The sequence below is a fragment of the Hypanus sabinus genome, chromosome 9, assembly GCF_030144855.1.
Source record: "Hypanus sabinus isolate sHypSab1 chromosome 9, sHypSab1.hap1, whole genome shotgun sequence".
In the NCBI taxonomy this organism is placed as follows: Eukaryota; Metazoa; Chordata; class Chondrichthyes; order Myliobatiformes; family Dasyatidae; genus Hypanus; species Hypanus sabinus.
In genome coordinates, this window is record NC_082714.1 from 29,987,020 (window position 1) to 30,004,254 (window position 17,235).

Consider the following 17,235-nt stretch of genomic DNA (forward strand, 5'->3'; position numbering starts at 1 on the left):
AGACACTTTGGCAAGTCTGATTAAAATTGAAGATGCACGTTGGAAAGGTTGGTAGATTTCTGAGTGATGACACTCCTTTTACTGTTTTAGTTAAGGCTTAAGAAATTAATAGAATTAGGGAGTACCTACATTGTAGTATGGGTGCCTCAATAATGTCTATGTCACTGAATGATAAGTTCATGCATGTGAAGAGGAACACTGACCTAAAACCTTACATTCTTAAGGGAGACATAATTGAAGTTTACAACATTATGAGGAACTTGGATAGAGTGAATAGGAAGTATCTACTTCCCTTAGCTCAGGGGATATGCTCTTAAAGGGCTGTAAGAATCCGGAATTTACTGTCAAATAGAGGCGAGAGCTCCCACCATGTTTAAAAGATATTTCAATATCTATTTGGGGAATTGTAATCCCTGGATTTGCAGACCAAATTTCTCCAGGTCACTGGTAAACTTTGCACAATACATCACAAAATGTTATTTTGATGGTCTGAAGTAAATAAAACAAATTAATAGAATCATCTATTATGGTCCAATGTGTTTTTTTTATCAGCTATGGCAAGAAGGCGTAGAAGTACTGGCACTGGAAGCCTATCAGCTGGCTTAAGATTCTCGCAGTTTGTAAATTCACAACAGGAACTAAGCACAGAAGAGAAGGAAGGTATGTAAAATAAGTTTGGGCAACACTCACCAAACATTCCATGATTAGAAGAAACAATGTGAAAAGAACATGCAAACTGGTGAAATGAAAGAAACAATCTTTATTTGATTATATGCAGAACAGCAAGAGTTCATTGCTGAACTTGTGGCTTTATCACCCAATGAAAGAGCGAAGGTCATCCGAGAGTTGACAGTGAGCATGGATAAGAAACGAGAGATAAGGTACAAGTTCGTAAAGGCTGGTTTTTCAATACAATAGTATTCAGTTTGAAGTAAGATTTTCAGTTTCCAGTAAGATTTCTGGAAGCACACATATTTGATAGATCATTTCTAGTTGTTTATTTCTCCACTGCCTCCAGTTATTCACAACTTTATGGAGCAGAAGGAAAAGCATCTCATCATGGAGCAACTGATGCCTACTAGTCATGTGGCTGTAGTTAAAGCCTTTCAGTGCATAATTCAGTGAACCAATATCATTCCTTGAAGAGTTTGAAACATTTGCCAGTTGTTCTCTCATCAACAATAAGTAGGATTGGCATCATACTCTTTCAGGGATTATTAGTAACTGATCTTTATGCACAGATCCATATTTTTAAGGGATATTGTTAAGCCACTTACCTGGGTTATTATCTACTTTGACATCAGAAACTGCAGATTTTCAACATGTAATTGATAGCTTGGGATTGTTCTGTTCTTGGCAGGAGAAATTATAAGAATTCCAGGAGAACCTTATACTCTTCAAACAAAAAATAGTGTATCTCAACTAGTGGTACTGTGGCCTATGACAGTTTAGTGTCCTGGATCATAAAACGGCTGCCAGAAGTTAAACAAATGATGATGCTTAACTGTGCACTATAGCCCCACGTAAAGAGAACAACCATTCACTAAAAATGATATTTGTTGTCTGCCTTAAATCAGTATGCTGTAGTTTCCAATAGCAGCATGTGTTGCTTTGGCTGCAAAGTGAATGCACTCATAAAAATTAAGTGGTAGCTTCCACTATAGAGTTGAGTCTAAACATAATTACAATATGAAATCTTTAATGTGTTTTTTAATAATCTTGGTTAGACTCTGTGTACTTCCAACAAGTTTGGTCACTGTATCACAAAAAAGGCAGAAATATGTCCTGAATTGGGATAGCTAAACTCCTGTCAAAATATTGACTGCCATCTTTACTCAGTTAACATTTGGTCCTAATTTTTTCCAACAGAACTGGATTTTAGGAGGCAGCTGCTGCACAAATAGTGCATTGATAATTTCACAAGTAGTTAGTGCTAATGACCATAGATTATTTAAACTTGTAATAGCATTAAGTAAGATACAAAAAAAGGAAAAAAGGTGAGACCGAACTGAGAGCTTAAATCAACTGGGAAAGAGGGAAGGATGTCTGTCAATAAGAAAATAAAAATGAGCATCCTAAATTGCAGATACTTCTGATGAAGAATTCCAGACGTGAAATGTTAATTCTTTTTATTTTTACGGAGAAGTTTTTTGACCTGCTGAGTGTTTCTAATATTTTGTGGGTTTATGTCAGATTTGAACATCTGCATTTTTAATTGATTTTCATTTGCAAAAGGCATCGTTTTACTAAGTGCCTCGGCCCGAAATGTCAACAGCGCTTCTCCCTCTAGATGCTGCCTGGCCTGCTGCGTTCCAGCAGCATTTTGTGTGTGTTACTTCAAGATTATGAAGTAATTTAAAGTCTAGATTTTGAAGGAGTAGATTTCCACTTGAAGATGAGAAGTAAATAAAGATATTAATGCAAAATTGTTTCCAGTGAAATAGGAGAAAAATCTTAGCTCATGGCGTGGTTAGAAAATAGAACATGCTGCCGAAAGTGGTTCTCCAAGGAAATTTATGGTCTTTTCTACTGGAAGATGTCCCCCAACCCCATTGCAGCAATAGTATTCTATTGTGTTCAGTGAAAGAGCACTAGGATTGGGAAACATGCATAGAAAATAAGCACTTAACAAATGTATTAGGTTGAATGAATTTTTGCTCTGTGCAACCTTCCATTATTTAATTTACAACATTGCTTTGGGGATTGTTATTATTTTAGCCTTTATTATTTAATTGGGGCCAGAGAGGTACTCTTCAGATCGGCAATGGTATTGTCACTATTGATGAATGGGAAAGTGAGGTGCCTTTACTGATGTTCATAAAATGTTTTGCAACTTGCAGTGAAGTACATTGTTTGCGTCAAATCAAATCAGTGAGGATTATGATGGGCAGCCCACAAGTGTTGCCATGCGTCTGGTGCCAACATAGCACGCTGCCAACCCTAACCCGTATGTCTATAGAAAGTGGCACCAAATCAGAGCACACAGAGGAAACTCACTCAGTGATGGGGGAGCATACAAGCTCCTTATAGACAGAGACAGGAATCAAACCCCAGTCGGAGATTGCTGGTGCTGTATGGAATTGCGCTAACTGCAATAGACATGTGAGCAAGAAAAAAGTTGTGGAAACTATTGGATTACCTCCTCCTCCTCTTTCTGGTTCATCTTCTCCTAGCCTGATTTCTAATTTTACATAGCTGTTCCTCTGACTGTTAATGGCAAGAAATATACCACTATATGGTTGAAAGACAGTACAGTTGAACTTGAACATAACATGATGGCAGAGCTGTGCAATGTACAGCAGGTCATCAAAATTCTTGATTCATGCCTGGTTAAGCCTCTTGCCAACCTGATACACATGGGCAGAGTGGTCCTTGCCCTAGTTTTGAGGATGTAGTTACCTGGTGGCTAGAAAAGGTAGCAGATTGCAGTGAGGATACCCATTTCACAACCTGTTCCTTGTCTAGGTCCACGGGGGAATGATTTCCTCAACAATTTGTAAAGGTAAATCTTTCTGCTTGGACCCTTCTCCCTTTTCTCATCTGCCTTTCTCATTCAGCAGCTTCCACTTATTCTAATCATCATGCTCTGTTCCAAACAGAATCTCTACCAACAAATATTTAATTGGGGATATCTGATTTGTGCCAAACCCTTACAGTTAGGATGAGTCCTTCAGCTCATGCTGCATCAGTGGGAGTAGATCTTCAGAAATATATAGAATTGTAGAAAACACCAAATATATATGTACAATCATATTAATAGCCAGTAAAAATCAATGACCAACTAACCTGAAAGAAGTTGATGATCTCTTTATTCTGTTAGAAAGCCATTCCTAGTGTTAAGCTCCACAGAGTTCTCACTGTCAGTGGTGCTAATGCCTCATTAGGGCATCCAGTGTAGCAGATGTTCTGTCAAAAATGCACAGGCAGGAGCCAGAGACGATTCAGAATCTATTTACCACCATAACACTAAAATTGTATCCTACTGAGTTGACTGTTGAAGACTTTCTTTTTTAAAATCTATTGATTCTTTCACTTGTCCATACCCCTGCACTGCTAAAGGACTTCATCAGATATTACATTTTTCAATTTTAAGGATTTTCTTAAATGGTAGAATACAGACGATGAAATCTTTTGTTTACAAATAAACTTGACAAAAGAGGCACTTTCTGATCAAATGGAATATATAATAAGATTTACAAAATGGATCTTCATGCATGGATTTCAAGAAATCCGATGAAGGTAAATAATCCAAAGTTTGAAGTTAGTGAAGTCTAGAACAGATATCAGAAAGAATTCTGGTGCACACTATTTGGTAAACTTTCTTTTCTCTAAGGTGTTGGACAGCCAATGATGGTGCTAGGATCTGTAAATGCTGCTTTATGGATAAGTGCACAAAGATGGGCTTTCTGTAGTTACTCTGAATAGAGAAATTTGTTAAATATAAACTGTTTATTTTATAGTTGCAATGTTAATTGTTTCATACCAGGAGTCAGGTGTATCTGGAGATTGGACCAAAGTCAATGGAAGCAGATTATCAAATAGCTTGCTGCACCCATCTTCTGACTAACATATCATCTGTAAGTATTAACAGCAGCTGACACAAAAGGAATTTTTTAATCAGAACTATTATGTTATTGGATTCAATACATTAATTGGGATCTTTGGCTCATCATTAAACAACTGGGATGGGCAGTGGCAGAATGTATGTTCATGTTTTTTTGCTACTGTAGCCCATCTAGTTCAAGGTTCGATGTTGTATGTGCAGAGATGCTCTTCTGCACACCACTGTTATAAAGCGTAATTGTTTGAGTTGCTGTCACCTTCCTGTCAGATTCAATGAATTGGGCCATTCTCCTTTGACCACTCCCATTAACAAGGTGCTTTCACCCACAGAACTGCCATACACTGGATGTTTTTCATTCTCTGTAATATTTACCATTCTCTGTAAACTATAGCAAATGTTGCACATGAAACTCCCAGGAGATCATCAGTTTTTAAGATACTCAAGCGACCCACGTGGTACCAATGATCATTCCACGGTCAAAGTCAATAAGATCACATTTCTTTCCCATTCTGATGTTTGCTCTGAACAACCGAACCTGTCGTCCATGTTGCTGCCACATGATTGGCTGATTAGATACTTGCAATAACAAGCAGGTTTACAGGTATATCTAACAAAGTGGCCACTGAGTGTATTTTCATTTGCCACTGGAGTTGATCGTTTAGATTCAGTGCATCTGTTGGTGTGTGGACAATGATTGTGGTGTTGAATAGCATAAAGGTTAAGTTGTTATGCTAAGTTTGCTGGTGACACCACTGTTGTTGGCTGAGTGAAAGGTGTTGACAAATCAGCAAATAGGAGGGAGATTGAATATCTGGCTGAGTGGTGCCACAATACCCTCTCACTCAATGTCAGCAAGACCAAGGAGATGGTTATTGACTTCAGGAGTAGGAGATTGGAGGTCCAAGAGCCAGTCCTCATCAGGGGATCACAGGTGAAGAGGGCCCGCAACCTTAAATTCCTCAGTATTATCATTTCAGAGGATTTGTCCTGGACCCAGCACATAAGTGCTATTATGAAGAAAGCATGGAAATGCCTCTACTTCTTCAGAAGTTTACGAAGGTTCGGCATACACTTCTAAAACTTTTACAAAGTTCTGTAGATATATAATGGAGAGTATACAATAGACAATAGGTGCAGAAGTATACCATTTGGCCCTTCGAGCCTGCACCGCCATTTTGAGATCATGGCTGATCATCTACTATCAATATGCCGGTCCCTGCCTTGTCCCCATATCCCTTGATTCCCCTATCCATAAGATACCTACCTAGCTCCTTCTTGAAAGCATCCAGAGAATTGGCCTCCACTGCCTTCTGAGGCAGTGCATTCCACACCCCCACAACTCTCTGGGAGAAGAAGTTTTTCCTTAACTCTGTCCTAAATGACCTACCCCTTATTCTCAAACCATGCCCTCTGGTACTGGACTCTCCCAGCATCTGGAACATATTTCCTGCCTCTATCTTGTCCAATCCCTTAATAATCTTATATGTTGCAATCATATCCCCTCTCAATCTCCGTAATTCCAGCGTGTACAAGCCCAGTCTCTCTAACCTCTCTGCGTAAGACAGTCCTGACATCCCAGGAATTAACCTTGTGAATCTACGCTGCACTTCCTCTATAGCCAGGATGTCCTTCCTTAACCCTGGAGACCAAAATTGTACACAATACTCCAGGTGTGGTCTCACCAGGGCCCTGTACAAATACAAGAGGATTTCCTTGCTCTTGTACTCAATTCCCTTTGTAATAAAGGCCAACATTCCATTACCCTTCTTCACTGCCTGCTGCACTTGCTCATTCACCTTCAGTGACTGATGAACAAGGACTCCTAGATCTCTTTGTATTTCTCCCTTACCTAACTCTACACTGTTCAGATAATAATCTGCCTTCCTGTTCTTACTCCCAAAGTGGATAACCTCACACTTATTCACATTAAATGTCATCTGCCAAGTATCTGCCCACTCACCCAGCCTATCCAAGTCACCCTGAATTCTCCTAACATCCTCATCACATGTCACACTGCCACCCAGCTTAGTATCATCAGCAAACTTGCTGATGTTATTCTCAATGCCTTCATCTAAATTGTTGACATAAATCGTAAACAGCTGTGGTCCCAATACCGAGCCCTGTGGCACCCCACTAGTCACCACCTGCCATTCCGAGAAACACCCATTCACCGTTACCCTTTGCTTTCTATCTGCCAACCAGTTTTCTATCCATGTCAATGTCTTCCCCCCAATGCCATGAGCTTTGATTTTACCCACCAATCTCCTATGTGGGACCTTATCAAATGCCTTCTGAAAATCGAGGTACACTACATCCACTGGATCTCCCTTGTCTAACTTCCTGGTTACATCCTCGAAAAACTCCAATAGATTAATCAAGTATGATTTACCCTTCGTAAATCCATGCTGGCTCGGCCCAATCCTATCACTGATATCTAGATATGCCACTATTTCATCTTTAATAATGGACTCTAGCATCTTCCCCACTACTGATGTTAGGCTGACAGGTCGATAGTTCTCTTTTTTCTCCCTCCCTCCTTCCTTAAAAAGTGGGATAACATTAGCTATTCTCCAATCCTCAGGAACTGATGATGAATCTAAGGAACATTGGAAAATGATTACCAATGCATCCGCAATTTCCAGGGCCACCTCCTTTGGTACCCTAGGATGCAGACCATCTGGACCTGGGGATTTGTCAGCCTTCAGTCCTATCAGTCTACTCATCACCGCTTCCTCCCTAATGTCAATCTGTTTCATTTCCTCATTGTTACCCAATGTCCTTGGCCCATCAATACATCTGGGAGATTGCTTGTGTCTTCCTTAGTGAAGACAGATCTAAAGTACTTATTAATTTCTTCTGCCATTTCTCTGTTTTCCATAACAATTTCACCCAATTCATTTTTCAAGGGCCCAACATTGTTCTTAACTATCTTCTTTCTCTTCAAATACCTAAAAAATCTTTTGTTATCCTCCTTTATATTCCTGGCTAGCTTGCGTTCGTACCTATTTTTTTCTCCTGGGTCCTCCACAATAGCTGGTGCAAATGTTTTAATCGATGCTCCCAATTGTTCAAAGTCCCAAAAGGTGAAAATATAGATACAGTGAGGAATGACTTAAAAACTCTCTGTCTATAATTTTTTTAAATTTATTTTGCATTGTATATAATATAAAGCATATATATGTACAATATAAATATTGTATAAATATAATCTATTAGGATTATATGGATATAAATATTATACAATATAATAATCACACAGATCAACAAATCAAACTCCCTCCTCAAGCTAGTTTACAAGCACCTACCGCAATTAGAGTCTATTTTCATCCACCTTCCAGCCATCAATGCCATTTCTGTCACAAACAAGAGAAAATCTGCAGTTGCTGGAAATCCAATCAACACACACAAAATGCTGGAGGAACTCAACAGTATCTCTTTTTCATAGATGCTGCCAGGCCTGCTAAGTTCCAGTGCCATTTCTGTAGTGGTCACCTCTCTCTCTTTATGTTCTTTGATGAGGTTCACATGATAGGTCTCCCCTTGTTTGGATGATGGATTTCTTAAGTGTCAGGTCCCATGATGGTGTAGGATCCCTGCCATTTTAGAGCTGGACGGTAGGACCATCTGGCCAGGCTAGTACTCTTTATGGTGAGCGTGCTGGTCTTCTGATGGCTTCTGATCCTGTGGGGCTTTCTGGAGATTTCCTTTGGCTTTCTCTCTGTGCTGCTCCAAGTGTTCTCACACCTCAAGTACATATTGCACAATCCCTTTCTCGGAAGACATTGAGAGACATTGTGCCTCCCAGCTCTTCGTCAGCAGGTCCAGTGGGTCCCAGATATGCCACTTATACAACTGTTGATGTTTATGGCACCTCCAGAACAGCAGCCGTTTATCCCAGTCTCTGCTAGAGTCTGCTACAAACCTTCTCAGCATATTCTTGAGGGTCTGATTAAAGCGTTCAGCAAGTCTGTCTGTCTGTGGATAATGAGGGCTGGTCTTTATATCAGAAATGGTCAGTTGCTGATTTAGCTGCTTCATCAGTTGGGAGCTGAAGTCAGTGCCCTGGTCCATGAATATATCCTCTGGGATGTCAGCTCTGGAGAAGAGCGGAAGCAGTGCGCTGATCACCTTGGGTGTTGTTGTGGCTCACAGTGAGAAGCCCTCAAGACACCTTGTGGCATAGTTACAGGTGACCTAGATGTACTGGTACTCCACACTCTTCTCCAAAAACCCTACGGTGTCCATCATGATGCACTGGAATGGGGTGCTGATCACCAGTAGTGGATGCAGAGGGGCTCTATCAGACCTGCATTCAACACTGGTTTTCTGATCAGTGGGGCACGTGGAATGGTATGGTTGAACATCAGTCTAAATTGTCGGCCAAAAGCAACAGGCACAGATACACGTGTATGTTTTCTAGTGTGCTAGGTGATCTGCCAATGGAATGGTGTGAGCTATGTGTAACACTAATGGTCTGCATTGTGTTGGAACAACCAAATGCTTATTGGTTCATTATTCCCCCCTTTGAAATACAGAATACCATTCTCCGCAATGTATTCCTCCCCACAGTGTGATGCACCATCAATAACTCTCCGAGACGTGAGGCGAGATATTGGCTTTTATTGACTGGAAGAAAGAACAAGCAGTAATTGACCACCATACTACATCCTGGAGACTGAGGGCAGGGCTCAGGCCTCAATCGCCTTTATATCGGGGTCTGTGGGAGGAGCCACAGGAGCAGTCAGCAGTGGGGGGTGTGTCCAGACAGGTATATGTAATTCACCACACAGTGCTAAACCTTGGCCTCTTCCCCATAGGCCTTGTCAAATAATGGCTTTAGAGGCATATGGGCAGCTTGCAAAACAACAATATTATCAGGCATCTTCCATTCAGTGAGATCTAACCCCAAAACCTCAGTATCAGAAACAGGAAAACCCAACTGCTTCTCTAAGTGTCATTACTGATGTGATTAGGCTCCTTAGTTCTGTCCTTACACAGACTATCACTCAAGCCTGGCAGTGGCTATGGACCAGCTTTTGTTTGGGCCCGGGTGAGCACCAGACATGACACATTGATGGTAGGTCATGACTCAAAGCATTTTCATAACCATTAAAAAATAAGTCAACACAGGCAGATCCCTCCCCAAAATCATGTTCCCAGGCAAGCAGTAATCAGCCCAAAATTTAATAAGCAGAATTACTCTTTTACTACCACAGTAACCTCTGCCATAGGATACAGTTTACAGTCTCCATGAACACATTGAATATGGGTGCAGTAACTGCAATTAATACTGTTGTCTGGTACAAGATTCTTCTTAATAAATGAAATGGAACTTCCTGTATCTAAGAATGCCAGTACATATTGTACTTTTACAATCACTTCACAGCAAGCAGAATTATCACTCCTCATCCCCCACCCAGGACTATCACCTTCCTTGTCAACTTGCGGTTCCTTACTGAACACACGGACACATTATAGTCTGGCTGCTGGCAGTAAAAGCATACCAGTCCCTTGGTAACTGTTGTCGCTTCCCCCTTTTTCACTCTCCACCCCAACAGGGTTACCTCCAGTATCCCATCTGCCATTCTGGTCTCTGGTACCTCTATGGCTGAAGAGTGGGGCCATTGTGGGCCCCCTCAGTGGGCATTGATGACCTGCTGGTTTTGACACTGTCAGTCCATTGTCTCTGACCCAGGTCCAGCTGTCATAGGTTAAGACATGAAATAGCTGCTCCAAGATGATCACCCTTGCAATGTGCTCTTTGGTGTGCTGCTCTGGTTGTATCCAGCAATGGTATAGTCCTTCAAAGCGGTGGTAGATTTTGGTGGGTGACCCTCCTGGGAGTTGTGGTTGCTTCCTCACTGTACATATAGAATCACAGAACATTACAGCACAGAAACAGGCCTTTTGGTCCTTCTTGGCTGTGCCGAACCATTTTTCTGCCTAGTCCCACTGACCTGCACCTGGCCCATATCCCTCCAAACACCTCTCTTCCATGTACCTGTCCAAGTTTTTCTTAAATGTTAAAAGTGAGCCTGCATTCACCACTTCATCTGGCAGCTCATTCCACACTCCCACCACTCTCTGTGTGAAGAAGCCCCCCCTAATGTTCCCTTTAAACTTTTCTCCCTTCACCTTTAACCCATGTCCTCTGTTTTTTTCTCTCCCCTAGCCTCAGTGGAAAAAGCCTGCTTGCATTCACTCTATCTATACCCATCATAATTTTATATACCTCTATCAAGTCTCCCCTCATTCTTCTACGCTCCAGGGAATAAAGCCCTAACCTATTCAACCTTTCTCTGTAACTCAGTTTCTTAAGTCCTGGCAACATCCTTGTAAACCTTCTCTGCACTCTTTCAACCTTATTAATATCCTTCCTGTAATTCGGTGACCAAAACTGCACACAATACTCCAAATGCGGTCTCAGCAATGCCTTATACATCCTTACCATACATTCCAACTCTTACACTCAATACTTTGATTTATAAAGGCAAATGTACCAAAAACTCTCTTTACTACCCTATCTACTTGTGACACCACTTTTAGGGAATTTTGTATCTGTATTCCTAGATCCCTCTGTTCTACTGCAGTCCTCAGTGCCCTATCATTTACCTTGTATGTTCTACCTTGGTTTTTCCTTCCAAAGTGCAATACCTCACACTTGTCTGTATTAAACTCCATCTGCAATTTTTCAGCCCATTTTTCCAGCTGGTCCAGATCCCTCTGCAAGCTTTAAAAACCTTCCTCACTGTCCACTGCACCTCCAATCTTTGTATCATCAGCAAATTTGCTGATCCAGTTTACCACCTTATCATCTAGATCATTGATATAGATGACAAATAACAATGGACCCAGCACTGATCCCTGTGGCACACCACTAGTCACAGGCCTCCGCTCAGAGAAGCAATCCTCCACTACCACTCTCTGGTTTCTCCCACTGAGCCAAGGTCTAATCCAATTTACTACCTCACTATGCATATCTAGCGACTGAATCTTCCTAACTAACCTCCCATGTGGGACCTTGTCAAATTTTTACATTTTGGGACTTTGCATAAAAAATTGGGAACACTTAATAAAACACTTGCACCCACTATTGCGGTGGAGCCAGTTTTTATAAAGAGACATGAGCCCATCCAACACCACTATATCCCACAGATCAAAGGGACATTTGAATTTGATTCACAAAATAAAATATAAAAAAGCTAAAATCAGCCATGCAAAAGCAGTCTACCACTGACGCTGGAAATCTGAAATAAATGGAATAAATGTTAGAAATGTTCTGTGGGTCAGGCAGTATGGGTGGAGAGAAAAACTGTTAGCATTACAAGTCAATGGCCTTTCATCAGAACTGAAAATAGTTGAACATAAGGAGATATTAAGATGGACAGAAAACAGGTGGAGCATAGAGAAAATTGAATTTCAGAAGAGGTGGCGATGCAATTAACAAAAATTTCCATCTTATTGCACAACTTCTTGCATGTATTCTCTTCCTCTCCTCTGCATGTTAGCTCCTCTTTGTCTAAATACTGTATCATGAAAGGTATTTGACTCTGATTCTCTCTCCACAGATCCTGCTTGATCTCCTGTTTGCAAACCTTCTGTTGATTTTTTTTGTCTGGCTTCAACATGATGCCAGATCGGTAACAATGAGCTGATTCTTTATTTCTCTCTGACTCAGTTGTATCAATTCACAGCAAAAAATATATAAATCACACGTTATGGCTAATCCACATCGCAAATGTGATCCAATAGTACAATTTTATAAATTCCAATGATGTGGGTGAAGATTAGGAGCTGTGCCATAGACTACCGGTAGTCAAGCTAGTTAGTCTAGTTTATACAAGTATCTATCTCAGTCAACATCATAGTCCCCTCATCATCAGTTTTAGCAGTATCCAATCCTACCTGCAGGAAAGACCCATCTGAAATTATGTACACAAGAATGAACCTTAGTGTTAAGATCAAACTGTAAATGGGAAGTTTCTTGTGGAATTGTGAAGGGCTCTGACTACTAAGCAGTTATCCTTAAATGCCCTCATTTCAGACATATGGATGGAGAAACAGTTAATAATGAAGTAGCAGTGATCAGTATTTCGATGGTATGATTTGATGGTCTGCAACAATCAGAATCAATTCCTTTGTGCTAGGCGTGACTGAACTAATGGAGAACATTCCCTAAATTTCCAGCAATGTCTTTTATTTTTTGCTGTCACAACCAAAATCTTTAACTTCCCCTTGATTTCAATTTTTTTAAATCCATGTTTAGGCATGCTGAGATCAGCATAGGATTACCATAAGGCTGTGTGCTTAGCGCCCTGTTCTACTTGCTTTAAACTCTGAAATTAAGTGCAACTCCAATAACTGCTGCCATCAGGAAAGTGATGCAGGAGTCTTAGGTCACATACCACTAGGTTAAGGAACAGTATTTACCCTTCAACCATCAGGTTCCCTAACTAGCGTGGATAACTTCACTCACCTCAAAACTGTACTGATCCTACAACTTATGGACTCACTTTCAAGGACTCTACAATTCTTGTTCACTATCTTTTATTTTTTTTCGTATTTGCTGTTTGTCTATATTTCATATTTGTCGTTTGTCAGTATTTGTTTGTTTGTAGTTTTTTTATCAGTTTCCTCAGACCAGCATAATAGAGCTTTCTGAACCAGATCCTCTCATTTCAGCTTCTGTTTGTGTGCAGGGAGTAGGTTCATAGCCTGGTGGTCTGATTTACCAATATATGGATGGGGTATGCTTGGCAGGCATCTTTGTTGCTTGTTTAGCAGTGGTCCAGTGTGTTTGGGCCATTTGGTGGGTCAGGAGAAACGCTGGTAGTACTTTGATAACACTCTTGAAGTTGGCCTGGTTGAAATCATTGGCAATAATGAAAAGGTAATAATGAGTATCCAACTTCATGGCTTTTCACCACATAACTTATTGAGTGCAGGTTCCTTGTTTTTCTGAGGTGGGATGTAGACTGCTGTAAGAATAGCTGAAATATACTTTCAGAAAAATGAAAAGATTCCACAGTGTAATGTTAATGTTTGTTCCTTGTTCTCATTTTACAGTCTCTTCGACACTTTCGTGAAAAAGTGATTGAAATTTTATATTTCATTCATCCATGGCATAGATCCCTGAAAATTATTGGTGGCAAGTTTGGAACAGGAGTTCTCTCTTATTTCACCTTCCTCAAGTGGCTGCTTATGTTTAACGTCTTTTCCTTCCTGATTAACTTCAGCTTCATTACCATCCCACAATTCTTTGCCTTGGATCCCAACAACCTCACTTTCACAGGCCTGGAGCTTCTCACTGGTGCAGTAAGTATCCTTAAACAATCCATATTTACAATAGAAAGTGAAGTAATATAGCGATTACAAGTTGAAATAAAAGTAAGGCCTAAGCAAGCAGAGTAAGCTAACTTATATTATTTCATTTGACTAACAGTAAGCTAATGTGATAGCTAGAATATTTATCTATAAGAGCAATGAAACAATGTTAAATAGATATTGAAAATAGAAGGTGGGCACTCATCAGGATATACAATGAATGTCAAATATTGGCTTGGCTTTTGATCACCATTAGTATTCCATGTAGTAACTTCAGCATTTTTGCAAATGAATGCAGAAGAGTCAAATTTGTGTTTTGTAGTACAGCTGAGGCTATATTGTATACAGCTTTTTCCATGGCTATCATGTTAAGATCACTTAACTGATGTGAACTGAAGTTTTATACATCCAATTCCCACTGCCGAATATCATGAAAACTTATCTAATTGACCCTAGATGACAATTTTATTATGCTTTTTGTAAGTTCTTTGCATAAATAATTCAGAATATCAGGAATTTTAACATGCAAATTAGAAAAGTTTATTTGATTTTTCAACTTATGCTTTGATTGTACAAGCATGTTTTCATTTGGTTTAACTAACTATATTGTGCATCAAATGTCATTTAAACATTTCCTTTGTGTGCTCTTTAGTGTTACTGCTTGCTGGAGATATTGGAAAGGGGAAACAGTTGCCATTTACGTTGATATTTGTGAGAACTTTTTTCCCAGAACAGCCAGAAGTTTCTTTTTTGTGAAGAAAAGCTTCTAAATAAGATATTTCCCTCGATAAGTAAGCTAAGGTTAAATAGGATTCAAAGAGAGGTTTTCAAAATAGTGGACAATCTGATGGACAAATTGTCAAAATTAATGCTTCCAGCGGTAGATACATTTTATTTTGAAGAAAAGGGAAATTGAATCACTTTAAGACTCCAAGCTAGATGCTTTAACAGAATTTGAAAAAAAAATTGGATGAATATGTAAAAAGAAGACTTTTCAAATCTGATGTGGGTCAATAATGGAATTGATTATCTCAAGTAACCAGAAAAGGCCTGATGAAATCTAGATCAATTAAACTAGAAAAATATTAACTTTGTACTTTTTTACAATCTGCCTAAAAACCTTGTAGCAATTTTTCTCTTGTTATCATCTATTTCCTCATTCCAAATGAGTGCACTGGCAGGTCTTTAAATGTCTACACTGCTTTCTAGAGTAAAAGCTCCCAAGTGATGGGAGGATTTGGAATGTACTGTTGTGGAATTTCTCAATCTTGACGACCTCTATTTCTTGCAGGGCTATTTTACACAGACCGTGTTTTATTATGGGTTTTATACCAACGCTAGCATTCAAGCAAGTCCTACTGCTGCAATGTACAATATGCAGCTTGCTTATTTTCTCACATTTGGATTCTACATGCTGATTTGCTTTCTGTATCTGGTTTACAGGTAATTGGATATAATCCTTTCATTTTTTTACCATCAAGTGTAAACTGCTGTATTGACTTTGATTTGCTTATGTTAGCAAAATAAAAAACATATAACAATGTATGTACATCATACAGATTTCTTTACTCCCATGCCTTACTGCTGCTTACTAATTGTGCCCCTTTGTTTTGATCTCATGGCACCTGACCTACCACTTTCCAAGGTAATGGCAGTGATGAATTGTCTCCTTTCCCTGCCACATATGCAAAAGCAAACTCCTGCTCCACTTCAATACTATGTGCCTAGAATGTTGCATCACATATACTCTTATAAGGCACATTGATAAGTCAATTAATTGGGAATAATATACTCAGGCAGTTTCTACTGGAGTTTCAAAATAAGACTGCTTCTATAAAGCTCCTTCTTTCTTGAAAGAAACATGATTACCTTTACCTCCTTCATTCAATAGGAAGGAAGCAATTTTTTAAAAAAATGCAGGTGCTGGATATCAGAAATAAAAGCAGAAAATGCTGAAAACACAGAATAAATGGACAAAGACACAGTGTATGTTTCACACTGAAGTTCTTTTTGAACAGGGAAAGTTTGAAAGCAAGTTGCAGACAGTGTGGATGCAAGGTACAGGCCAAAGGGAATACCCCTGAGAAGGCGAGACAAGCCTTGTTGCATCACTGTACGTGGTTAAAATATTAATGAGGGCAGTTGGAAAAAGAGAGAAGAAAAACAAAAGATTGTGTAAAAGCTGTGAAATGCCAGTCAGAGTGTATGATTTCAAAAGATGAATGCTGGAAATTTTCAGCAGATCAGACTTCCCTGCAGATATACACAGAACACTAATTACTTCTGCTGCCAATTTCCAATGTCACCTATTTCATCTCTGACTCCTCTCTTCCCTTTATGGTTTTCTCTTTCTCCATATCAGGAAATAGGTTAGTTCCTAATGTCTTTTTCAAGCCAAAGACTTGTACAGCCATCTAAACTATAATTTCTCCCACTCTATTTCCTGTAAAGACTGTTTTATTCTTCCCATTCCCCTCCAATGTATCTGTTCTGAACCTTACCACGCAGATGCTTCTGAGATACCTTTGATGTGCTTCTTCAACTGTAGTTTTCCTGTACAGAGACCTAGCTGCATTTCATCTTTTTTCCTGCGCCTCTGATTTCACCCATCTTACTGGCCAGAGCACCTCCTGGACAGAGCAAAGATAGGGTTCTCTGGGTTCCCTGCTTTTACTCACCAGCTCCTCAATCCTTTGAAATTTCTATCATCAATTGTGAGAATGTATTATCAGGCGCATTTTCCTCTCTAATTTTGAATCCCAAAGGGACTGCTTCCTTTGCAGCTGCTTAGTCAATGATTCCATCTCCACAAAATACTCACCTTCCCACAGCACATTCCCATTCACAGGAGATCCAATACCTTTAGTTTTACATCAACATTTGTCACCATCCAGGGGCCTGAAATGTCTTTCCAGGTGAAATAGTGATTAATTTCCTGTTCTTACAATTGAATGTACTGCTCTAAATGTGCGCACTTTGTTAAAATCAAAAGCAAACTGAGGACCTACTTTACAGAGCATTTTCACACAGCCTGAGCTTCCACTTGCTGGTCATTTTAATTCTCTGTCCCAGTGCCATGCTGATTTATCTGGAGTATCTTATCCTGTTACAGGGAAGCTCTGTGTAAGCATGAGTAACAGGGTCTCATCTTTGGACAAAAATATCATAAGGATATTTTCGGACTTGATACCGAATTCAACAATTTCAGATGACTTACTTTACTGTTTGTAACAGAACTGGTCAGTTTTGTGGTTAGGTGATCCATCGATAATATTGACTCAATTTTCCTCTCTCCATACAGTCTGAACTTCTGGGAGCTTGCAGCATTCTCCTTTGAGTTTTGGACC

General features: G+C 39.8%; 1 protein-coding gene across 3 annotated transcripts in view; it reads left to right on the top strand.

Moving 5' to 3' along the window:
- LOC132399229 (transmembrane channel-like protein 5) overlaps positions 1-17,235 on the top strand; it is a 128,913-nt gene that overhangs the window by 56,457 nt on the left and 55,221 nt on the right. For all 3 annotated transcript variants that reach the window (XM_059979396.1, XM_059979394.1, XM_059979395.1), the window contains 5 exons: positions 553-660; positions 779-881; positions 4,487-4,577; positions 13,631-13,879; positions 15,180-15,331. In XM_059979396.1, the coding sequence (XP_059835379.1) occupies positions 553-660; positions 779-881; positions 4,487-4,577; positions 13,631-13,879; positions 15,180-15,331 (703 nt within the window). The remainder of the gene's footprint in view (positions 1-552; positions 661-778; positions 882-4,486; positions 4,578-13,630; positions 13,880-15,179; positions 15,332-17,235) is intronic.